We start from the raw sequence: 27,613 nt of genomic DNA on the forward strand, positions 1-27,613 counted from the left end.
TATTTTAATTGCTGGAGATGGACTTAGTTGGAGAGACATTTGCTGATCTTTAGCTCATTTAAAATTAAATTATTTGTCCTGTGGGATGGAATTCATAAGAACACAATATTTCATTGATCAATGATCGAAGATATAAGTATGAGCTCATAATTTCACACTAGTAAATCCTGGTTATATGTGGCTGATTGTTATGTAGTCTACCCACTATCATGTTTTTTGCCTTTGATATGTTTAACTGCAGAGCAAATATTTGACTTTCGTTTCGTCAGCCAGTCGTATGCGATCAATTAAATCTTCTTGACTATTTTCAAGAAGAGCTGGGTGATCTGCAAAACGTAGGTTGTTCGTTTTATTATATAGGTTGATAAAAGGAAAACATTTCCGAAAAATCATCATCATAATTATAAGTGGTGATGCATATCGCCACTATTCGATATGAATCTTGACCTACTCGGAAAGAAGTCGCCATTCCTGTCGCTTCCTCTATCTTCTGACCCTTAGAAACTTTAGGTTTTCTTCCACATAATCAATACATCTTCTTCGTTGTCGTCCTATACTTCTTGTACCCTCTCGTTTTGAAAATATTAATCTCTTCGTGTATTTGTGATCTGACATCCTAGTAATGTGTCCAGCAAGTGTTCAGAAAAATAAAAGATTTTTAAATTTCATATCTCATAATAAAATTATGTTAAAATATGTTATTTCCAGCAACGCAAACACTAAAATAGAGAGCGGCAATTCCCTATGTGCCACCTCGTAGATACATATCAGTATTATTCCCCGAAAACCGTCTCAGAACGTAATATTCCTATTAAAAGCATCAGATTTGAAAATTCGCAACCCCTTGCTCAGAAACCGACGGTGAAAAGCGCCGGCTTCAGGAAAAGCCGGTTTTCTCGCACTTCCACACTAGTCGCCGTCCGCTTTCAATCCCGTCGACATGTTCTGGATACTTCAACGGACCCGGCTCGCAAACGCCGCATCGCTACTCAACAACCTCAACTGTAATAGTCATTCCTCAAATTCCTGCGGATCTAAGAACCGAAAACTCTCCACAAATACCAATGCAGTTAAGAGACAAAGAAGAACACCTACTGCATGATAATGATCACATCCTAAATAGATGGAACGATCTACTGATCACCCAAAATAATTTATATAGCAACCAAGGAGAACCAAAAGAGGTAGAGCAAGAATACCAAAATCCAGGCGAAATAACTATAGCAGAAATAAAAGAAATAATTATACAAAAAATTAAGAAAGGTAAGGCTGCTAGATTAAATAAAATCACAGCGGAAACGCTAAAAATGGATGAAGAGGGCATTTAATTGCTAACAATAGTTTGTAATAGGGCATAGAGTGAGAGCAAAATACAAAAGATTGGAAGTGGAGGTTATTATACGCATTTTCAAAAATTAGTAACTACAGAGGTAGAACACTACTGAACATCCCATTCAAAATATACGAGAAAGTATTAGAGGAACGTCTTTCACAAGAAGTTATTTCTAAAATGGAACAATCACAGAGTGGATTTAGAAAAGGCAGAAGCATGCAAGACTACATTTTTGAAGTTATACTTCTTTGGGCACGAGGGTGAATTTTTTACATTCCCTGGCGCATGCGCACACCGACAGTATGTTGTTAGTTGCTAAATCATCCAAATTATGTATGTATTAGCGCAACTTAGGTTTGAAAATAATGTATTAGTGTTTTTAGTAAATATATTTATTATAATTTTTATGTCTTTGGATTTGTCTTTCTTGGGAGTAAGATAATAAGTATTTTAAACATTTTTATATTTAATACTTCACTTGATCTATTTGTCAACGTCGTTTGTAATTACGTCCCAGAAGCCGTAAAAACAAAACCCTGATGGGTTATTGGTAGAGCATTAGACTACATAACGCGAAGGTCCCGGGTTCAAATGCTGACACGGACGATTGTTTCTACCTTTCTGTCCTTTTTTTTTATTTTTGGTGTTGTTTTAATAAAAATTTTTTGAAAGTGGTAATATCAAAATTAGTTTATTAATTAAATAAAATACAAATAAACGTTTAAGTATCTTTATTTCGTTGAAATCATATAATAGAAGTATAACTTCTTACGTGCGTACAAAGTACACACACATCCTTTTTATTATTAAGAAGTTAATACAGAACGCTCGGAACTCAGGCACTGAGTTATACCAAGCCTTCATTGACTTAGAAAAAACATGTGATGTTACTCCAATGAAGATGATAGACATGTTTTAAAAAGAAAGTTGTGAATACTAAACTCAGAGAAGCCATTATGAGTGTATATAGACATAAAACGAACTGGGTCAGAACCGATACTATGAAATCCGAAGAGTTCATAGCAAATGAGGGCTTACGTCAAGGAGGAGTCCTAGGCCCCATACTGTTAAACTTCGTCTGGGATGAATACATGAATAAGCACGCAATCGAAATTTACAAGTATGGAACGCTGTACTAATAAAACGAAATTTGAGGATTAATGATGAGAAGACTCGAACAAATCGAAAATTTACAAATACTTGGGAGTGCAAATAGAGAACAGAGGAACTTAAGAAACTGAAATAAGTTGTATTATAATGCATTGTCGACCTACACCACTATGTGGTAACGGGGTTTTCGAAAATTTATATACATATAAAGATAAATCAAAGCTTTTTTAAATTTCTTATCTCATTATAATAAAATTATATTAAAGTATGTATGTTATTTCCAGCTACGCAAACACTAAAATAGAGAGCCGCAATTCCCCATGTGCCACCACGTAGATACATATCAGTATTATTCCCCGAAGACCGTCTCAGAACGTAATATTCCTATTAAAAGCATCAGATTTGAAAATTCGCAACCCCTTGCTCAGAAACCGACGGTGAAAAGCGCCGGCTTCAGGAAAAGCCGGTTTTCTCGCACTTCCACACTAGTCGCCGTCCGCTTTTCATCCCGTCGACATGTTCTGGATACTCCAACGGACCCGGCTCGCAAACGCCGCATCGCTGCTCAACAACCTCAACTGTAATAGTGTCGGTGAGTAAAATTTTAAGTGCCTGTAGGGCTTTAATTACATTTTGTTTAATTAAGATTTATGGAGCGTGTGCTTTGACTGCGGACTAGATGACGTTACAAAAGTTGCGAAGTGCGAGGCGACAGTTTATTTATTAGTTACGAAAGTTATCGCAGTTAGAAAAAGAGTTGGAAAAGTGAAGCTAAATGGCAATTTCGACAATGAAAAAAAATATTGTTGCTTCCTAAAATATTAAACAAACATAATATATAAATATACGACGAGGATTTGAAAATATATTCGTCCAAAATTTTCCTAATTCTTTATTTCTGGAAATTATGTCATTAAGTTTCCTTAAATTGAAATAAAATGACTTGGTTAGCATTAACTTATTTTGTCTTATTTTATTTAACTGTACATCTTTTCGAAGTATTTGTTTAAAGTTTGCGTAATATATTTGTTTAAACTATCTCTTCTCATTTTTCATCACTATTTTGCAATTATCTTTGACTTTTTTCTGGTAGTTATCTTTTTCTTCTTTTTCACTTCAAGGCTCAGGCTTCAAGACTCTTCGTCTTCAGTCGTAGGATCCTATTTGGGATCGTCCCATATGGTTTATACTGTTAAATATATCTTTTCAATTTATCTGTTTCAGTATTTCAAATATGTTCTCTCCATTTTAACGTGTTTTGTTTTATTCTAATCAAGTATTCTAAATGGGAAATACAGTCGAACCCGCTTATTAGAATACCGGTTAAAGGAATATCATGGTTTAAGGAATAGAAAATTGATGTGCCGAACTAGAATATCCCGCTTATAAGAATATTTTGCTTGGCACCAAATCTATTCCAATAAGCGAATTTGACTGTAATTTGTTTTATTCTGTTGTTCACTGAGAATATATTAAATTCGGCCATTATGTTGTGATTTCCTCTTTGATTTCTCAATGTACGTCCCTGTGCTTTCATTAAAAATTTGATTTCGGCTGACTGTATTTTTGGCTGTTTAAGTTTAGTTACATATGTTCCATCTGCTATCATTAACTTATAAAATCTAGTTTTTTTTTCGTTTTCTTGTTTGCTTTTGTTTCTTATTTTTTGGGGTGTTTTTTGGATTGGGCCATACTTCATCTGATATTTACGTATCTTACTGGTATTGTATTTTTCTTCTTCATAATGTACGTTACATCTAAAAAAGTTAAAGTGTGATACTTGTTTTCAGGACTCTTCATTCTTTGGTATGTTAGTTCATAAATGGTAATTTCCTTTAACAGCTACAACTGTTCTCTTTTTAACTGACATTTTCAAGCTATAGGTGTTGCATACTTGATTCAAGACGTATATATGGTATGATAGATTGTAGTATGATTAATATAGATGATGTTCTGTTCTTTGTAGTATGATTTGGACATCTTCAAATACCACTGAAGTCATATATTTCTTAGCTGGAGTTGTAGTATACCAGGGTTAACTTTTTTGCGTTGTCTTACAATATTATCAATATAGGCTACATCCTTGTCTGACTCCTATTATATTGATTGTTATTGATTCAGTTTTATATTGTATTTTATTTATAAGAATCTCGGTTCTTTTTACGTAGCCCTTTTATTACTACCATTATATGTCTAGGGTCTAAACTCTCTTTTCCATAATACTTCACAGAGTATTTCTGTTTTACTTGTTCAAAAGCTTTTTCATAGTCGATTAATCCAGTAGATGTTTCTAATTATTCTCTGCATTTTTTATTTATCTGCTTTGTTGTGATGATATTGTCAATATAGTATAGACCTTTCATAAAGCAGTTCTGTTCTTCCAGTAGCAGCAATGCATTTGAATCTATTATTTATGATTCCTACATATATTTGTATGTAGATGTTAATAAGATGATGCCTTATATTTACCGCCTCTATGTTGCGGTCTCCTTTTTAAAAAAAGAAATAACCTCAGCAGTTATCCATTCATCTGTAATGATATTAAATTGTATCTAAGTACCCGTTCAGACTAAGACACTGGTGTTCGACACCGGTGTCCGCCACCGGCAGCAAAGCATTGTTTTAAATGAACGACTACAGACGAGCCACTTTGAGTGGCTGATTTTAGTGGCTTATCAATACTTCGCTGTAATTGAACACCGGTGGCGGACACCGGTGTCAGACACCAGTGTCTTAGTCTGAAAGGGTACTTGACACTTGTTCTTCCTATTAGTAAGTATACTGTGCGATTTATATATTTAGGATTATACTGTGTATACTGGTGTACCTATACTGTTTATTGCTTTTAAACAAATTTTAAATAAGTGGCTCATTAAGCTAATTATTTTGTAGTTTTCGGATATTTTGCATTCAATTTTTTTGTTATAGTTACGAAAGTCGAGTTTATCAAGCTTTCGGGGATCTTTTCAGTTACATACATACACCCAAACTTATATGAAATCATCTTATATTTCTTATTATTTTGTGAAAATTGAAATAAACAAACACACGAAGTCAAACAATATTTATTTTGAAGCAATTTAATAACAAATACATAACAATTAAATAAAACAATAAAGTATTTAACAAACAAATTGAAAGTAGTTGTTTTAAAGTCAATAGCATACAAAATTTTAATGTAAAACGAATAATGTTTAAATTGTTTTTATTTATCTTTTTTGTATGTTGTGGTAGTCAGTGTTATCACCACTAGTCCTTATGCAAGCTTCAGTTTGCGTGGACACGCTCCTAATCAAATTATCAACATTTTGTTGTGGTAGGTTGCTCCATCCTTTAAGGGCAGCTTTTACTAGCTGTGCGGTGTTTTGTGGATTATCCCGGCAAGCTCTACTTTTTCTTTTAAGCATATCCCACAAATACTCTATAGGATTAAGCTCAAGTGAGCAACCAGGCCCCTCCAAACAAGGGATACCTTCTGCTTCAATGATGTCTGTAGTCACTCTAATGTTATGTAGAGGTCCATTATCATGCAATAAAATTAAATTTTCTCCTGTTGCACCTCTCCAGAGCCTGACTGCAGATTATCAATATACCTGTGAGCAGTTAAAGTTGATTGGATGAAAATTAAAGGAGTTTTTTTACTTATCACAATTCCTCTCCAGAATATTACACTTCCCCTTGTATATTTGTGAACAGATCTGACAGTTTTCGTTCTTGCTTGTCTTCCTCGACCTCTAAGTACACGATTTCATGGGTCATCTGATTTTACACAAATCCTGACTTTTTTTGAAAATAGTACATTTTGTCAATTCCCATTGTTCCAGTTTTGGTGGTGAAGAAACCAATTTAGGCGATCAATCTTGTGCTGCCTGGATAACTCGGAAACTCATAATTTCCTCCTACTGTATGTATACTTCTTGGTACCAACTCTTCTTTTTATCGTTTGAACTGAAACAGTTACACCTGTAGCTTCCAAACCTGCCTTTGGAGCTGCAGGTGAGAAATGGTTGGGTGTCTTCCAGCTGATTGAACAATTAAACGATCTTGGAGAGCCGTTATTACTTATGGCGAGTTTCCCCTACTTTATTTTTGAGCTTTTTTAGTTCTTGTTACCTAGCCTAGGTTTTGGACAGAACGCCCTGTATTACGCCTAGCTTTACAGCTATGTCCCTCTGATAACATACTTTCTCCACAAGACCAATAATCTTTCCTCGTTGTAAGTTCTATAACCCCACATCAGGCATATTTTCGTTTTTGGACGCAAAAGTTAGTTTATTTATTTTCGTTCAATTTGCAACTCAAACAATTAACCTGTATAATACCGTACCGAGCTGTACTATCCGATTGTCTTATATACCGGGTGTCCACTTATATTTTCCCCCATTTTAACTGCCTATAAGTTCTAAACGGCTCAAGATAGAAATATGCGGTTTTCGCTGAAATGTTTTATTTTAGTAAAAGTTTTGTCTGAATTGATTGAATTTTTTATATCGCTTTCAAATACGTAAAACAAAATGGCAAATTTTTCAAAGAAACCTTGTTGACTTTTTTTTAATGGAACGCCCAGTATATTTTTTTGAAAATTGAAAGAAAGGTCATTCGCCTATCCAGCGATATAAAGTTTTTCAAAATCGGTTGTCAAATCACTGAGTAATTAATTTTTAAAATGAGAGGTGCAACATGGATATTACATACCTAATAACATAACTAAGCAAATTGATATTATGTTATGTGATTTCCACATTGCATCTCTAATTTTAAAAATTAATTGCTCAGTCATTTGAGAACCGATTTTAAAAAATTTTATATCGCTGGATAGGTAAATGAACGTTTTTTCAAGTTTTCTGGTAAATAACCATTTTTTATATCGCTTTTAAATACAAAATGGCGGAATTTTGAAAAAAAACATTGTTGACTTTTTTTATTAAAATACCCAGCATATTTTTTCATAACTTGAAAAAATAGTCAATTACCTATCCAGTGATATAAAAATTTTTAAAATCGGTTATCAAATGGCTGAGAAATTAATTTTTAAAATGAGAAATGCAATGTGGAAATCACATAACATAATATCAATTTGCTTAGTTATGTTATTTATGTATAACCTCTCATTTTAAAAATTAATTAGTCAGTGATTTGACATCCGATTTTAAAAAACTTTATATCGCTGGATAGGCCAATGACCCTTCTTTCAATTTACAAAAAAATATACTGGGTGTTCCATTAACCCGCCATTACACGCGCTATGAGGGAATCCCTCACCATATTTGTTTATAACCAATGAAATTGTGTAAACTAATACGATAACCTTAAGCACCCAGGAATGCCTTTAGCATGGTTCATAAGAGGGTATGAAAAAGTTATAGAATATTTCAGGCGGACAGTGTGCTGTGTGATACTTGAAAGAAGAGACATCCCTCTTTAAGTGAGGGAATTCCTCACTGCGTGTGCAATCACGGTGAAATCACGTTTCTGTTATCTCAAAGAAACTTTTAGGTTTTTATTTAATATTTAGGTAGGTTTAATTAAAATATTATTGTTTGGATTAGGTTAGGAACAGTGGCACACCGAGGGGGGGGGGGTTTGGGGGTTAAAATCCCACCCAGAGCATATAGCAAATATATATAAAAGAAAGTAGGAAAATGTAACTTGTCTTTCACAAATAATACAAAAAACTTTCGGTGCCCAAGCATACCCCCCTCCCCCCCAGAGGAAAATTCTAGGTGCGCCACTGGTTAAGAACCCATTTTAAATTTACCTATTCTAATTGGGAAATAAGCCGCAATTTAACTTGAAAAATTGATTTTATTGACGTTTCGAATTCCACCTCGGACGTCGTTATCAAAATACAAAATATTAATAGTTAATTACATAAATGCCACAAAGAAATAGCTTCAGAACAGTTGTTAATTTTAATTTGTATTTTTAGTAAAATGAATTCGCGTAAAGAACGTTAATTTCTTCAGTGGCTTGCTGAAATTGAAAATTAAGAAAACTTGCTTTTGATCTATATTATTTTTACTTTTGGTTTGTTAAATTAATAAAAAAAATTGGTTTACGAGACTTTCTATAATATGTGAGTACAACCCATTTTATATTTATACATGTTGACATTCATTCTTCCTCGAAATAAGTCGAACTTATGTAGGTGAGGGCGACGCTCATACGCGTGCAACCACGTCCGAATAGAAGACGCGTGTAACGGCGGGTTAAGAAAAAGTCAAACAACGTTTTTTTCAAAAATCCGCCATTTTTTTTTTCGTATTTGAAAGCGATATAAAAAATTCAATCAATTCAGACAAAACTTTTACTAAAATAAAACATTTCAGCGAAAATTTTTTGCTCAATTAGAAATCCAATGAAATCAATTAATTTGTGGTCATCTGATTGAATACAACCAATAAAACCAACATTATACTGAAAACAGATCCCATGGGCTGTTTTCACTCAATCATGTAGCTATGGATACCTACATTTCGCTTCATTTCGATTTTGACATTTCAAATATTCAATATTTCAAAATGTCACGGTTTGGTTGTAATACTGATGAGAATATTAATGAAATTATCGAATCAAATATACCAAAGAATACTGTTTACAGGAAAAAATTTTCTATCCGAATAACCCTCGAACATTGATAAATGCTCAAAAATTTTTTAACAACTTTCTCAAGCTTGTTGCTTACAGGCAACAGACCTCCGCCTACGGCGTCGGTCTGTTTCCAAGCAACAAGCTTTCGAAATCTGTTATAAAATTTTTTCGAACAATTATCAATGTCCTTGGGTTATTACTACTGAAAACCGCATATTTCTATCTTGAAGCGTTTAGAAGTTATAGGCAGTTAAAATGGGGGAAAATATATAAGTGGACACCCGGTATTTGTTTATTTTCAATAAAAACCTTTATTCTTCGTCTACGCAACAATAACAAGTTTTTTCAAAAGAAATAAATATTACTTTGAAATACATGGTGATTCCATATAAGTTTGGGTGTGTGTATATTTTGTTAAATATACATAGTTGCTATCCATTTTAGTCCCTGTTTATCTATAAGCTTCAGGAATTCTGCGGAGCACTTGTCGAGTCCTATATATTTACCCTCTTTAGTTTTTCTATTACCTGGCGAGACTTTTTCGATTATAATTGAAGACCCTGGTGCAAGAAGGGGATAAGTAGCAAATTCTGCAAAAACGAGATAGGTGCTTATTTCGGTTGAAAAAGTAACTGTTCTTGCCTGGCGCAAGTATAGGATATGTATAGGTAATATATACTGAAATTATAAGAGAAAACTACTTATCCCCTGGTATGGTCTGGTGCAAGAACAGTATAAGAAATGTGTAACTTATCCCATTCTTGCACTAAATTTTGAGTTAATTTTTATATGTGTGCTATTCTGTCCCACTATTGCACCTGTGGCTTGCTGCGATTGGGAAAGGTACCGGTATCTGCACGAGCCACGAACGCGATCTAAGTCATGTAGTCACCGAGAAACTATTGGAGAGTTAACATAGTACATAGTGCTAGTACGAAAGGTACGGTTTAGTAAAATATGGAGGTTTTAATAATAAAGTATTTCGTCTGAAGATGGGTTTTAATGTAACTTATCCCCTTTTTGCACCTGCTGTAAACTACAGTAAAAAAAGGCTTAAACTTATCCTATTACTGCACCAACATTTTTTTTCCTTCATAGCATTGTTGTTTGGCTGTAGAATGGCGGCAAAATCATATATACTTGTTGTATTAGTTCGGCCCTACTTCATGAACAACATAAATTTTAAATTAAAAAATAAAACTTTTTTTGCTTCTCCTGTAAAATTTACATATTGTTACTTATCCCCTTCTTGCATCAGGGTCTTCAATTGGAGATCCAGTTTGACATTCCGTCTCTCCAATGGTAATATGTCTTTCATATGCAAAAGTCACTTTCACCTATTTCTTCCAAGTATCTAATCCCTCTTTGACACTTAAAGGTGATTTATTTTGGCTTTCTATCAAACACCTAACTGTTGTAGGTTTGTATAAGCCTGCAGCTTCTTTTTTTTTTTGTTTGTGCATATCGAATGAATTGTGTTTACAGTTGAGTCCGCGAGTCTTTACCCGTGCGTCATCACTTAAAGCATACGAAATAAGTCGGAAATCTATTTCACGCAACAACAACTGACAGAAAGTGGCTACTGTTCCGATTACGGGATTTATTATAAAATTTGACGTTATCAAATATATAGAATGTCAAATGTAAGTTTTGCTTCAAAATTTTTGGGCAGAATTACAGCTATATTTGAAGTAGCTTAATAAATTCTTTTATTATTATTGATTAATAAATAAATAAACGACTTATAAAAATCCAATAACATATTTTATTTTTGTTATTTTATTCACTTTGACGGAAATCTAAACACAGTCATTTCTTTACTGTGTGAATGACGTTAACTTTGTATGTTTTAAATATTAATTGCCTAAATATAATTATTTACCTTAAAATTTCAAAGCCCAATATAAAATTAGTTGTGAAACAACTGTTTGTGTAATGTAAAGAAACTTCAAAACGCAAAAATTCGACAAAAACCGCAAAAAGTTCAACAGACTGACAGCCACAAAATTAAACAAATCAGAAACGTCAGACAAATTGTGCTTAAAATATGAAAACATACCGAATCGTCTTTTTTTGTACCTATCTCTTTTCAATGCACTGAGTCTAGATGATTCATAAAAATAACATGTGTTGTTACTTAATAACAAACGGCAGCTGGTTTGTCATGAGTTTCATGCATGGAAGAGAATGATGCTAGATAAAAAGTATGTGTTTTATCTTGCCAGGTATTAATGACGCACGGGTAAAGACTCGCGGACTCAACTGTATATTGCAATAGCTGTATGTCCGCACATTGTTTTCTTTAGTCGTGTATCCTTAGCTAATCTGATTGCTTTTTTGATCTCTTTGTCTATCTTTTTGTATAATGTCGCATCCGGATCTTTGAACTTTCGCCTCGTCTCGGACATATATCTAAAATGTAATTTTTCATCCATGATTTTTGTTTATTTTAGTAGTTTGAGGAATTTCTGTTGTATGTCTTGTAATACTCTATGCAACTTTTCTTTAAACTACTGGTCCGTTACATCTGTTTGAATAACGGTATTGAAGAAAGTTCTGTATAAGCTGTTTTACACTCTGTAGTGTATATTGGTGTGTTAATAGCCTTATATATTTTGGGTTGACACTTCGTCGAATCTTTTTCAGCCTGAGTCTACTTTTGCCAATCAGTGGGTTATGGTCTGACTTGGTCTCGGCTCCTGGGTATGTCTTGACTGTTGTTATGTTTTTACGAATCTTTTATTAATCATAATTTATATAGTGTATTTCACTATGCGGTATGGAGTATCTTGGCGTGTGTATAATCTTCTATGTGGGAGTTTGCAGTAAGTTTTGTAGTCAGAACTCTTCTTCTGCTACAAATTCACCCAATCGGTGTCCTCCCTCATTTCCTTCTCAAAGCCTAAATTTACCTATGAATTCTCCCGATTGTCCCATACCTCTCGTGATATTCAAAGTTGAATCTGTAAATTATTTTAGAAATGCTCTTTTATTCATCTTGGATAAGCCAATATAATATAATTTAATATATGCATATACCTGCATAATGTTAGTTGTATTTTGTATTTGAGTAGCTGTTAAGTCGAAGGACGATTTTTATTTTTTTTAAGGGCATGGACTTTATGTCAATCAGCCAGTCACAACATGAATAAATATTTAAAGCCCGTCTTCTTCTTCTTCGTCTAGCCATTCACGTCCACATCTGAACATAAGCCTCTTCAAGTCTTCCTTTCCTTTGTTTTTTGTTGTACGCTACTTGTAGCCAATTTTTAATTTTTCCCGGCAGTTCGTTTCAGATTATATGTCCATATCATAGGAGGTCTGCCTCTGGGCCTTTTGTGTTCGTATGGTCTCCAGGTTAGAATTGTTCTGTGCCATTTGTTAATATCGCTCCTAGCTACATGTCCAGCGTATTCCCATTTCAATTTTGGTGATATTTGTGCCACACCAGTAACTTTGGTTTTCTGTCTTATCCATGTGTTTGTTTTCCTGTCCTTAAGTGATATGCCAAGCATTGCTCTTTCCATCGCGTGTTGAGTGACTCTGAGTATTTTCATATTTTTTTTGTGATTGTCCATGTTTGTGCCCCATATGTTAATATCGGAATAATGCATGCATCAAAAACTTTAGATCTAAGATGTAGTTGCTGATTTTTGAGTATATAGTTCAGTTTTCCGAATGCTGCCCATGCTAACTTTCTTCTTCTTTTTATTTCTTCCGTTTGAATTTCCCTATTTAGTATTATTTTTTGTTCTAAGTATATACATATATTCTTCAACTTTTTCTATAACTTTGTTTTTTATTATTGTCTTCGTTTCTTCGGAGTGCAAAACTTTTGTTTTGTTTAAATTCATTTTCAGTTCTATTTTAGAAGATTCTGTGTGTAGTTCTGAAAGCACGGTTTGCAGTTCTTGTAGGTCGGTAGATATCAGGATTATGTCATCCGCAAATCGTAGATTACTGAGGTAGCGGCCATTGATGTTTATTCCCTTATATTTAAAATTTAGATTTTTAAAAACGTCCTCCAAAACTAAGGTGAACAGTTTGGGTGATAGAGTGTCTCCCTGTTTGACTCCCCTGTTTAATGGTACAGGGTTCATGTATTCATTTTGATTTAGGTAGTATGTAGCTGTAGCTTGGTTCATAGTTTCTTTTATTAAGTTAATATATGTATCTGCTATTCTACAACTTTGCATTGCGTTTATTACGGCCGTGTGTTCAATAGTGTCGAAAGCTTTTTCGTAGTCTACAAATGCCATAAAAACTGGAAACTTTTATTCGTTACATTTTTCTATTAATATTTTTGTGGTTAACAAGTGATCGGAAGTTGAATAGCCTTTTCTAAAACCTGCCTGTTCATATGGTTGGTATTCATCTAATTTTTTTGTTAGTCGGGTAGTTACGACTTTGGTGAGTATTTTAAATAGGTGTGACAATAGACTGATGGGCCTGTAGTTTTGCAACTTTCGATTATCACCTTTCTTGTGTAATAAGATTACTTTAGAGTTGTGCCTCTTAGGCACTTTTCCCTGGTGTAAACAACTGTATATAAGCTTAGTTACAATGAGTTCCTTACATCCTTCTAATATCATATCTATAGTAATCCTATCTTCTCCTGCAGCTTTATTTCTCTTCATATTTCCCAATGCTGTAGCTACCTCTGAAATTGTTACTTTTGGCATTATTTCCGATCCAACATTTTTTATTAATTTCCGTGCTGGTATTATTTCAACGTCTTGTTGATGTGTTCTGTAGAGTTCCGTGTAAAATTTTTCTATTCAGTAAAGACCGTAAGTCAATAAAATATCAATAACGAAGACAAATTAGTAAAATTAGTTTTTTTCTCTTCGTTGTTGATATTTTTTGTACTTACGGTCGAAGGACGATAATTTAAAGTTTTAACCATGTCCGGTAGATTCTGGATTTAAGGTTGTACTTAATTCATGTTCGTGTCTTCCGTTGGAGTTACCTGAAAAATATATGTGATGATCACTTTCACATCCGCTAGAATTCGTCCATCTCATTTCGCTCATTTCTGTTATGTCTATTGATACTCTATCAATCCCCAGTCTATGTACTCTCTTATGGCGCGTCTGCATTGGTAAATTTTTCGTGCGTATTGAACTAATGCAAGAATTTGCGTCGCAAAAATTGGCAAAAAACTTAAGGGGAAAGGAACAAAATGCAAAATTTTGACGCATGTCAAAATTTTCAATGTATTTTAAATGTAATTATTTTTTTTGAATCCTGAGAAAACTAATAAGTATTTTTGAAAAATTTAAACGCAGAATGAAAGACTATTTTATTACCGTTGGCCGAAAGTCCCTTAGAATTAATAAAAAGTTACTTTTGAATGAGATATTTGAAATTAAATATCAAACTACATATTATCTTAGTTTTTCACCCCTGTAACTTATTAAAATAAACATCATAGGAGTTGTCAGGGACTTTCGGCCCTCGGTAATAACGTAATCTTTAATTCTGCGTGATATGTTTAAATTTTTCAAAAATACTTACCTATTAGTTTTCTCAGAATTCGAAAAAAATGAATCCCATTTAAATAGCATTGAAGCCGAAAGTTCGTACCCATCCCCTTAAAGGGATGCGGAATTTAGACTCACATTGTTTAAAGCGATATAAATAAATTAAATCTAAAATTATAAAGTAATCACTAATTATTACGATTAGATTTTTAGCTATGTCGCAATAAGTCTATATGCTAACGCAATCACGTGACTGTTGGTGTTTTTTGGAAAAATGGATTCTTTTGAAATTGAAAAGTATCAACTTCTTTTTCTTCCTGGGAACTGTGGAATAATAATTAATAACCAATATTTTTGTGACAACTTTTAAAATATTATTTTAACTTAAAACGAATTCCCTTTTACTACAAATATCACATGCCATCAACAATATTATTACAGTCATAATATTTTCCCAATAAGTTTTTTTCAATATACAGTTCAGTAAAAACGTTTCATCAAAACAATAATTTGTTTCGTTTCGTTTAGTAAAATTAATACAGTTGATTTCGTTTACAATTGGTTTGTCAGTTCTTTGTAAACTGTGCAATAATATACCTGTTTTATCCTCTTTCATGGGTAGATGATTCGATTTCAAATATTTTCATTTTATTTGAATACATCTGTGACATTTTATTTCAAATTACAGGATTGACATCAATAAATCTGAGGATCGTATTCATTTTTGTGTTGAAAAATTGTAGAGCTGAACATAATTTTATACCCTCTAGAATTATTGATGTAAAAAAGTAAATTTTTTGATGTTATTTCATCTCTGTCTGCCATTATAACTATTTCAACTGAGTTGTTACTGTATAAATATTTAACGTCAAAAGATATTAGTCCAGCCTATATCGTCGCCCCCGTTAGGTAAATTATTGTGATTCGATTTTTTGCACAAAATTACTCAAAAAGAGGTCCTTATAACAAATTCACAGGGTGCCAGTGGGTACCACGGTCGGAAAATTGTTTAAAAAAATTTTTATTAATAAAAAGCTGGTGCCCGGTATATACGTCGTCTCCTGAAGTTTTAGGGAAATTCGTTATGAAAATAGTTGAAATCTATTATATCGGGGATTTTGAGGGCACAGAATACAAATATTGTACCGAAGGTGCTGTACGAGGTACCTAGTATCTGGTATCTACGTTATCTCTTGGAGTTTTATGAACATTCGTTATGAAAATCATTGAAACTTGTTATCCCGAGATTTTTGAGGTCGCTAAATACGAATATTGCATTTCATACTTATACTCTACGAGTTACCTGGTGACCGGTATCTACGTCATCTGCTGGAGTTTTTTGAAAATTCGTTATGAAAATAGTTGAAATTTATTATATCGGAGTTTTTAAGTTCGCCGAATCCGCATCGACGATGCTGTACGAGGTGCCTGGTGTCCAGCATCTACATCGTTTCCGGGAATTTTATGGAAGTTCGTTATCAAAATAGTTGAAATTTTATATCTCGGGGTTTTTGAAGAAACTGGTGCTGTACGAAGTACTAGTTGCCGGGTACCTACGTCATCTCCTTGAGTTTTTGAAAATTCGTGATAAAAATCGTTGAAACTTCTTTTACCGAAGGTTTTGAGGTCACTGAAAACGAATATTAATTCAGCAAGTTACGAGGTAACTGGTAAGTGGTAATTTTCATAAACTTCAGGAGATGACGTAGATACAAGCACCAAGTACCTCGTACAGCATCTTCGATGCACTATTCCTGTTAAGCGACCTCAAAAATCCCGAACCCCGATATAATAAATTTCAACTATTTTCATAACGAATATATAAAAAAAACTCCAGCAGATGACGTAGATACGGGTTACCAGGTATCTCGCACAGCATTTTCGATATAATATTCGTATCCAGCGACCTCAAAAACCCCGAGATAATAAATTTCAACTATTTTTATAACGAACTTTCATATAACTCCAGGAAATGACGTACATGCCGGGCACCTTGTATTTCGTACAGCATCGCAGCAGCAATATTTGTATTCAGCCACCTCAAAAACTTCGGGATAACAAGTTTCACTGAGTATAAAATTGAACTCATTTCTATGATTGGTTTCCAAGTTGTGAATTTTTATTTTTTAAACACTTTCGGATGCATTGTGAAAAATGCGTTTCCCCCTAAAACAATGAAAATTTTCATTTTTCCCTCATGCCAATAGGTCAACTTTTTTCCGCAGCTCTCTCGAACTGAATCCAAATCATTTCATAGCGATCCGTCTTACTTTAGAAAGGTTAGAGATTAAGGCGCTTTTAGTGCTTTATATCCTCGCCTATTAATTTATTGGACAATTTTGACATCAGAACAAAATTACCGATAGAATTATTGAACTTCGTTAAATAACCGCATTTTTTATTTAGATTTTCTTTTATTTTTATGTCCATTTGTTCGGTTTATAATCAGTTCCGGATTGAGAATCTTGAGGCCACAGGCAGCCCAAGCTATGTGTCCCCCTAAGACACCTCCGCCTTCTCCCTCCAAAACCTCGGATAAACTCTCCATCACCGAGCTGTATTCGTTAGATCAACTATAATATAATTTAGAGCCTACGCCATGATTGAGAGTAATGTTAGTCTATTTTGAGCAATTGTCAAACAGGGACAGTTTTTAATATTTTTTTTCTACAACCGTGTTAAAAATGCAATTTTTAGCACTTCATTGGAGCGTTAAAATGCTACTTTAAAGCACTAGTACTTTAAAAATTTTAAGGCACTGCATTTAAAAGTGAATTGTCAAATTGTGAAACGTCAAAATATTTATATTTCATTTATTACATTAATATTAATAGTACAACTTGCGCAATTTAAAAAAAGTGGTTTAAAAGGTTTTTTAAAATTTAATTTAAACTGTATTATTGCATTTTTAACACATTTGTAGAAAAAAAAAATTTAAAATTTGTTAGAATATACAACAATAAAAGTAGATGTTATTCTATAGTTGTTATGATTTACGTATTGACAGTATAGGCAGTTTATAAAAATATAAAAATGGAATGTCAGTCAAGTTCAAGTAAAAGTTTTTGTAGGTATTGTGCTGTAATTGAGAATGAATAAATTATAATTGTTGATATATAAGACGTTTGTAGAAAAAATATTGTATGATATACGTGTTAAAAAGTACATTTTTAAGTCACTCATGTGAATTGCAGAATTCGCTTCGCTCATTCTGCCAACTTTCACATGCGTGCCTTAAAATTGTACTTTTAACACTTATATCATAAATAACTATTATTTTTGAAAATTACCGTTGGCCTTTTGCATTTGTGCAAATTTGAGTTTGTTTTCATAAATAACTCAAAATGACTGTGAAGCAGGAGTCAATTGTTTTCCCTTTAAGTCTTGAAGCTGGGCTATAAAATATTTGAATTGCACTGTTAATCTTCAGTTTAATGTTCAATATCATCAGGATATTTTTTATGTAGTTTTGAAGCACACTACTTTATCTGAGTATCAATCAGTTTTATAAAATCATACAAAACACCAAATACTGAGTTCACTGACTCGTACGCTATCAACCGACGACTTAGCTCAGTAAGTAATTAGCTTATCCAAAATTGGTAGATATGTTTCAACTTTTCTCCACCCTGTAAAAGATCTTCATTGGAATTAGCTCATCAACATGAAGTTTTATTGAAAGCATTCATTTACTCTCATCGTCATAATTAGAGTATTGTAGATCGCTGACCTTCTGCTAGTAGTAAGCAAAATTATCTCTTTGAAATTTTCAGAACTGCAAACTTGAATTTAGAAGTTGAACTGCAGTTTGAAGTTCAATCTCTTCTATCTAATGATTTACTGACAAAGTTGATGTGTTCTATAATTGTTGCTCAACTGTTTCAGCTTTCTGATTAGTGTCTTCAGCAAGAGTATGAAGAGCAAATTTGATAGCGTTGTAACCTTTAGACTTTAGAAAAAGCTCTTGTTGCATCAGCCCTTACACTCATCTAGTGCTGCTTGTTATTTCAAGGACTAGATCGTGGCGAATGGGATTGCTTAGTGGTGTTTCATTTAAGCATTTTTGAGAGTCCGGCACTGATATCGAATAAGCACACATGCTTTTTGATCGATCCTGACAAATAGTAAATTTAACTTACAAAAACCAATCATAGTATTCTTACACTACGTTAACATCAAGTATAATAGTGCTAGTTAAGTGTGTATAGAAAAACATTTTCTGTGAGTACATATTTTTCTATTAATAAGTATTTCATAACCAAAGAATTTTATAAAACCGTCAATAAACAACACCAGTCATTGATCGACACCAATTTTTTGTCTTTAAAGACAATTACCAAAATCCGAAGCGGAACAGGTCCGTACTTAGGAAAATCAAATGGTGTTGAGAAATGGAATTCGACGTCACTAATAATAGCGATGAATCATTATCGCAATCCACATCACAAAAACCTTTATCTTACTCTGCTGCAGCTAGTAGACAAAAAGAAACAATCTATCCATCCAAGCTACAAGCAGTAGTTTTTAATTCTCTCAACGATGTTAAATTAGAAGAATACTTGTTAGCGGTAGGAGCTTTAGTTAGTCCAAAACACATTATTTTTTCATCAAGAATCACCAACAATCGTATCTGTATCTATTTCTCAACCAAACAAGTCGTAGATGAATTTTTTTCAAACAGTAGAGGTTTCATCACTGTAAACAATACACAAATTCAAGTCCGTAGACTAATTACTCCAAGTGAAAGACTCCTAATATCCAATGTTTCTCCCACTATCCCGCATAAGGTAATAGAAAACGAACTACTGCTCTTAGGGCTAAAACCAACTTCATCAATGTCATTTTTGCGAATAGGAACCAACAATCCTGAATACAAACATGTACTCAGTTTCCGTCGACATATTTACGTATCTCCACCCACAGGTCCAATTCCTGATACCATTTTAATAACTCATGAAGATACTACAAATCGAATTTTTTTTGACATTAGACAACTTATGTTTCATTTGCAAACAACATGGCCATATTTCCAGTAGTTGCTCAGTAAATGTAAATCACTCAGAAACAGCTGTGCCAACTGCTACACTTTCAAACAGAAACGAACCTAGTACAGTAACTTCAACAGAAACGACTGCTATTACACCTTCAACAACATGCACTTCTACAAACATATCAAATAATTCAACGCCACTAACAAAAATATTATCTACAACCAACCTAACACCTCTTGATACATCAACTACAGATAATACAATGCCAGTGATATCTAAACCAAATATATCCACCTCATCAGCCCCCTCACCTCACATAGTCATAACTAACCAGCCTTCATCTTCCAGTCTAAGCAATAATTCTTGCTCGGTTAATGAAAATAAAGAGAATCCAGCACCAAAAGAATTTAGCGTATCCAACGAAGAAAATACATCTAAATCATCCTCCAAACGAACTGTATCTGAAGCAATATCACCCCCGATTGAGACATCAGCTAGTGACGATGTATTTTCAAAGCCAACTCAGAAACAAAAAAGAATAAAAACAAAAATATCAACAATACCATTAGAAACGCTAATGCAACCAATTAAAGAATTATTCAATTCCGAAAAGCAAATATTAACTTTTGAGGAAACAGTTGATTTATTTGAAAACGCTCATGGAACAAAAGATGTTATCAGCGTTGTAAATAAATATACAGTAGACATTCTAGGATTTAAAAAACTCATAACCAAAATTCATTCATATACATCCGAACGCTCATTAAAATTGAAATGTACAAAGCTTAATAAAAAAATTACGAGACAGCTCACAAAAGACAACTACGAGGATGAAGAACCTAACTCGGATACATCGACTGAATTATCCCAGGAGCTGAACATTCAATAATTATAACTATAACATTCAACAAACTAACAAAATTTTCTAAATCCTATCATATATATACAGACGCTTCTAAAACATCTACTGGAGTTGGGGCAGCTGTCATTACTCCAAATAGTACACTTGAGTATAAACTACCATCCTTAAGCTGTATACATACTGGTGAGCTATACGCCATCTATCAATCTCTCGTTCATATTAACTCCAGTAATATATCCAATGCTCTTATAATTACCGATTCCCTCAGTTCCATCCATACCATTAACCAACTGTACACGAAGCATCCAATTGCTCTCCTAATTAAAAAAGAACTAGCTACCATTCAAAACAACAACCATATTGTACAATTCCTATGGGTTCCTTCACACATTGGCCTCCAAGGAAATGAAGCGGCGGATCGGACAGCCCAACAAGCCAGGGGCAGTGAAACCGCGAGTGAAGTGAGAGATGTAGTTCTTAATGATTTAAAATCATTTATTAAAGTGAAAGTCAAAAATCTGTGGCAAAACCAGTGGGACAGTTCAACTTCAAAACTTCGCGAAGTGAAAACGTTTGTAAAACCGTGGAAATCTCAAATTCACAACAGAACTCACCATGACATTGTTACTCGCCTTCGTCTAGGACATACCCGACTTACCCACGGACACATAATTGGTCACACTAATCCCACTTTATGTGAAAACTGTAATATCCCACTAAGTGTTAAGCATGTACTTACAGAGTGTCCAAAATACCAGTTGCAGAGACAGAACAACCACATCATCGGATCAACAAGTGAAATCTTAGGAGAAAATTGTAAAATTGAACACTTGGTAAAATTCCTTAAAGATATCAATGTATTTAACAAAATCTAACATCTGTAAATAAATTACCTTATGTATATGTATATGTCGCTAATAACCTCCGAGGTTGATGCGACTATTTTGTAAAATAAAAAAAAAAAAAAATTTAAGCATTTGATCATAATTTCCCAACGGTGGGTAGAGGCTGAAAAAAAGTTGTACACGGACTGAACAAATTCAAAATACAATATTGCTTTAACGCAACTTTCAGTACCACTTACTTCAAAGAGGATCGGTACGTATTTTCGGCTGCAATGCAATTCAAATGGGGATTCATTTTTTTCGAATCCTGAGAAAACTAATAAGTATTTTTGAAAAATTTAAACGTAGAATGAAAGATCACGTTATTAGCGAGGGCCTAAAGTCCCCGAGAACTTCTATAATGTTTATTTTAATAAGTTACAGGGGTGAAAAACTAAGAGAAAATTTAGTGTGATTTTTAATTTCAAATATATCATTCAAAATAAACTTTTTATTTATTCTAAGGGACTTTCGGCCCTCGGTAATAATTTAGTCTTTCATTCTGCGTTTAGATTTTTCAAAAATATTTATTGGTTTTTTCAGGATTCGAAAAAATTTAACACAATGTCCGTGGCAACATTATCCAAATCTATCTTTGTCATACACTTATTCGAATAGAATATTGTCAGTCAGACACTGACAATCAGTGACAATTTTAAATAATTATTTGACATGAATCGGGAATATTTTTAGTTGTTGATCAAATAATATTGATATAGTGTATTTGATAAATAATTGATTTAAGAGGTGAACTTTATAAAAAGTTATTTATTGTGTATTATTTATGGAAGATAGAAGCAGAGAATACATCAAGATATATTCTGTGATCCAAGTATTTTGTTGTTAAAGCTGTTCAAAATTGTAAGCGTTCCATAGTAACAATATATTTTTAAAAAATCACTTTAACACTTCGCACCATCAATGCAAGACTATCACAACTCAAAAATTACCATTTTTTGTTTTTTATGAATCTGTAATGGTAATGGGTAGTCTAACATAATGAAAGAGTATTATAACTCAAAATTTAATATAAGACATTATTAAACAATATTAATGTTAAGTTATAATACTCTTGCATTATGTTAGACTACCCATTACCATTAGAGATTCATAAAAAAACAAAAAATGGTAATTTTTGGGTTGTGATAATCTTGCATTGATGGTACGACTTTTCCTCTTTCCTCGATTGAGTATTAGTTTTTGTTGCAGGTACATATAAATTATTACAATCACTGAATACATAGCTAGTGAAAAAATTATCACATTTATTAACTGAATTAATAATTTGCAATTATACAAAAAATAACAGTTATCCAAGAACATTCAAAAGCCATCTCTTTAAGCTAGTTATGCCATTGTCAAGTAGAATGACATTCTAGTAATATGTACACCTGGTTCCAAAAAAAACTGATACGACTCTTGACGCGTATTTTGTAGAAAATTGAGCAGTGTATTTTGAAGGATAAATACTTAATATTTACATACTGTCAATGTCACTGCCAAATCTTAAAATTTGTCAGATAGCTTATTCTGTTCCACGGTTATTAGACTTTATTATTAATCTTTATTATTAATACTTTCTCCGCAACTGAGGGTATCTTATCAACTGTATTGTTTTTAAACAATAGATGATAAAATAAAAATATTGACAGTTCAAAAATGTGAACACTATTGCATTGTGTGTGGCCTAAGTTTGGGCTGAAAACTGAAATGTATTACATTTTTACAAAATTTTGGAATATGTTTAATTACGTAGACCAATTTTAACAGTTGTTTTCAATACAGATTTGAATCATCTACAAATAGTTTCTAATGTCTTTTGATGTCAAATAATTAGGGAAGCTGGAATTCAACAGTTTAGAATTTTACATTGAGTTAATGCAAAATTGTGACGCATGTCAAAATTCTCAATGTATTTTAATTGTATTCATTTTTTTTCGAATCCTGAGAAAGCTAATAAATATTTTTGAAAAATTTAAACTCAGAATGAAAGACTACATTATTACCGAGGGCTGAAAGTCCCTGAAAACTTCTATAATATTTATTTTAATAAGTTACAGGGCTGAAAATAAAAAAAAGTGTGATATTTAATTTCAAATATTTCACTCAATAGAAACTGCTTGTTTATTCTAAGGGGCTTTCCGCCCTCTCGGTAATAATGTAATCTTTCATCCTGCGTTTAAATTTTTCTAAAACACTTATTAGTTTTTTCATGAATCAGTTGTTTGTTGTTTGTTTATTTTATTATTTGTCTGTCATAATAAATATAATTTCAGATCAATCAAATACACTGCTCAACATGATGAAATCTTACTAAGAGTCGTATCAGTTTTTTTAGGAACCGGCTGTACATATCTACACCAGTGTGAATTTTACTACACGTAATTTACCATGTAGACAGAAAAGGTAGGGATAGTCGTAAAATATTTGCGAATTATGTACATGTACCCATAGCCTTAAGCGAATGTGCGAAATGAGGATTTGTTGCCTTTTGTCATTTACATCATTTCTTTCATTTATTCCTCTTGCTCTTACTACTTTTTTAAGAAAACTGACAGCCAGTACTGTTCCTTCTACCACACGGCGTTCATTAGCGACTTATTCTCACAACATAGGCTTTCTACGTGAAAAAAAGGATGCATTGTAATGTTGTTTTATACGTCCACTATCACTTTAAGGCGGCGTTCATACTCGGGCGATAAAAGATACGCGATATATCGTAAACGATACGCGATATGCGATACGCACAAACAAATACTTAAAATATTAATAGAGACGATAAAAAAGGTTCCTTCCTCGCGATTGCACAACATATCGCAAGTAATTTATATCGTTCGAAGTGCTGCAGGTCGGTCGCCCTCACGATTTGTTTCATACGATATTTCAAACTGGTAACATGTCGGGAAGAAAAGAAGACAGCTCTGTGATTGTTTTCATTAATTTAGTGAAAGCTCGGCAGAGCATCTGGAACTATTCCCTTCCTGCTTACAGTAAGACAGATGTGACGAGCACTGTATGAAGGGAAATTGCATCAGAAATAAAAGATACAGATATTTGAATATTAATAATTCGTGATGATACAGCTCTCTGGAAACAACAGCTGAGTTATGGTGTGCGTTGGTAATATTATCAGGATGTACCCAGTATTTTCTTTTTCTTCTCCTTTTATGCCTAAACCAATAAGCCACTACAACGTCTTCCTCACTTGAGCTCATAATTTTAACTGAAATGGATTGTGCTTCCACCAACGTAGCTTGGTCGCGGCGATTTATTGTCCGTTCTCTTTGAACCTTCCTAGCAATATATCGTGGCGATAAAATGTCGTTTATCGGCTATCGCGCGAGTATGAACGCCGCCTTATGGTATTGCGCGATATTTGAATTTTTCAGCATAATATGATTTATAGTATTTCTTCTTCTTCTTCTTCAGATGCAAATACACTAATGGATGTTAGCGATCACATTTTCCAGTAACTCTCTATTTCTTGCAATGTGTATCAGAGATTGAATGTTGTTAATCCCTGTCCATTACCTAATGTTTCGGAGCCAGGACATTTTCTTGCGTCCTATTCCTCTCTTGCCTTCAATCTTACCCTCGATTAAAAGTTGAAGAAACTGGTATTTTCGTTTCGAATGATGTGACCCAGATACGGCGTCTTCCTTTTCTTGATGGTTTCGAAAAGTTGGCGTTCTTGGTTGATTCTTTTAGGGACATCTACATTTGTGACTTTCGCCGTCCATGGTATGTTTAGGATATAGTATGATACAATTGATCCAAATAATGGCATAACCCAGACATCCAAAGTGAAAGTTATCCTCCAACACCAAATTGTTCTATATGGTCCACATAATGTTCAGAAAAAAGTCACACCATTTTAAGCGTCGAGTTTGGGGGGAGAGGGGGGAGAAATCGGTAAATTCGTAGTTTTTTTAGGTTTTACGTCAATATTTCTAAAACTATGCGGTTTAGCATGAACAACCTTCTATACAAAAATATTCTACATTAAATTCTAAATAAAAAAAGGTCCCATGCATAATCCTTCTAAAATGAACGGTTCAAAAGTTACGGAGGTAGTATAGTATAATTGGACCAAAAAAAGGCCTAACCCAGACATCCAAAGTAAAAGTTTCCTCCAACACCAAATTGTTCTATATGGTCCACATATTGTTCAGTAAAAAGTTACACCATTTTGAGCGTCTAGTTTAGGGGGGAGATGGAGGAGAAGTCGGTAAATTAGTAGTTTTTTTTTATGTTTTTCGTCAATATTTCTAAAACTGTGCTTTAGCGTAAACAATGATCTATACAAGAATGTTCTACATAAAATTTAAAACAAAAAAGGTCCGATACATAATTGTTATAAAATCAACGGTTCCAGAGTTACGGAGAGTGAAAAGTGGAGGTTTTCAATACTTTTTATCTTATTTGGGAAATTGATGATGATTTTGGGTGGTGAGGTTGACGTTTCTTCAAGGGCTTATCACTAACATACCATCGGCCACTAAAATAGCAAATTTTATTTACGAAAATAATATTATAAATTGCCCAACAAATATAAAAAGTATCGAAAACCTCCACTTTTAACCCTCCGTAACTCTGGAACCGTTGATTTTATAACAATTATGTATACAAGATTTTTTGTTTTAAATTTTATGTAGAACATTTTTTTATAGAACATTGTTTACGCTAAAGCATAGTTTTAGAAATGTTGACGAAAAACGTAAAAAAAACTACTAATTTATCGACTTCTCCCCCATCTCCCCCCCAAACCCGACGCTCAAAATGATGTAACTTTTTACTGAACAATATGTGGACCATATAGAACAATTTGGTGTTGGAGGAAAGCTTTTACTTTTGATGTCTGGGTTAGACCTTTTTTTGGACCAATTACCCAAGTAGCAATTTTTCGACGCATTGGTTGTCAGTACAAACAAATGCACTGTATATAACGTTGCCACAGTGGACTTTCAGTTGATTCGGCCAACGACCCCTAACCCGACTGACATTACGATGTTACAACGTTAAGTAATATCTTTAGTTATATGGGCAACTAAGTTATTACTATTGTGACAACTACATATCACAGTTAAGTTTTTCAACAATCGCAACTACTTAAAAACGTTATAATGCTAAACTAATTTACGCCCATGGGTTTTCTGGCCGACTAGGTAGTTGTCTCTCACGACCCCAGGGCCTTTAGGTATAGTTCTATAGATGTGTGACACGTTTACGGCAACTTCAGGTGCAAAAAAAGAATTTACTTTATAACCTTACTTTTTTCTTATTATTTTATATTTTATTTTGCTGGAAATTTTCGATTTATTTAACAACCTGTTTATTTGTTTTTTATTAGCTGGTTTCTCCATTGTTTTATCAGTAGATTTGATAAGCTTAAATCTTTGTATCAGCTTTGCTAGACAGGGTTGCCAGGCCAGTTCTTACTTTTTCAGTACTATATCCGTTGCGAGATAATTTGGCTGAAACTCCGACCAAATATGTACTTTTTGTACATATTTTGTCTGAATTCCATCCGAATTATCTTGCAGCGGATAGTAGTTTTGCTTTCAAAAAATAAATAGAAATCAGTAATTCTTTTTAGGCCCTGTAAATACAGTAAAATCTGTGTTAACGGTTACCTGTCAAAATCGCCCGGTTTCATAATCAACTTAAAGTAAACATTAAGTAAAGTTCACTTTAAAGTTGACATTTACCCATATATGAATTGTGATAAAGGTAGGTACCAACTTACTTAAAATTTAAAATCCACTTTAACTGATTATGAAACCTAGCGTTACAATCATTTTGAAAATTCTGCAAACCAATTATATGAAGATTTCCTTATTTAGATCTGGTATTTACCCGTTTCATTTCTCTGTCCATCTATTATCATCATCTACGTCCTGAATCTTATTTTCGGTAATGACATTGGGAAATTGTAACAAAATGTCTGAAAATTAATTTAGAAATGGGGTGAATACTATTAAAAAGCAAATTTTATTTTAGTGATAACAAAATATTGAAATATACCAAACATCTAATAAAAAACATTGCCTACTAGAATTTTTTAAATAATATCAAAAATATACCAAAACAGTAGATATCTACTAAATGTGGCAACGCTGTTAAGGAGAATGATGCACTTCATTGCACTGGTCACATGACCTCTGTCACCCAATAAGAGGGTGCGTTCTAAAGTGGTTGGGATAGTCGGTCCAGGCCGTGTTTGGTCGGCGATTGGACTTCTCGGTTGTCTCATCCGTCTATGGTTGGTAATAAGGTATATTTTAAGTAATATTGGTAATGTTGTTTAATGCACCATTTTGGTTTTTTTGGGATGTAAAGAAAATAAAAACACAAAATAT

General features: G+C 33.3%; 1 protein-coding gene across 1 annotated transcript in view; it reads left to right on the plus strand.

The window, feature by feature from the left end:
- Positions 1-2,837: 2,837 nt before the first annotated feature.
- LOC114332509 (uncharacterized) overlaps positions 2,838-27,613 on the plus strand; it is a 753,248-nt gene continuing 728,472 nt past the window's right edge. Inside the window, exon 1 of the mRNA XM_050650253.1 lies at positions 2,838-3,035. Within this exon, the coding sequence (XP_050506210.1) occupies positions 2,960-3,035 (76 nt within the window). The 5' untranslated portion in view covers positions 2,838-2,959. The remainder of the gene's footprint in view (positions 3,036-27,613) is intronic.

Source organism: Diabrotica virgifera, chromosome 1, assembly GCF_917563875.1.
Source record: "Diabrotica virgifera virgifera chromosome 1, PGI_DIABVI_V3a".
Lineage (NCBI taxonomy): Eukaryota > Metazoa > Arthropoda > Insecta > Coleoptera > Chrysomelidae > Diabrotica > Diabrotica virgifera.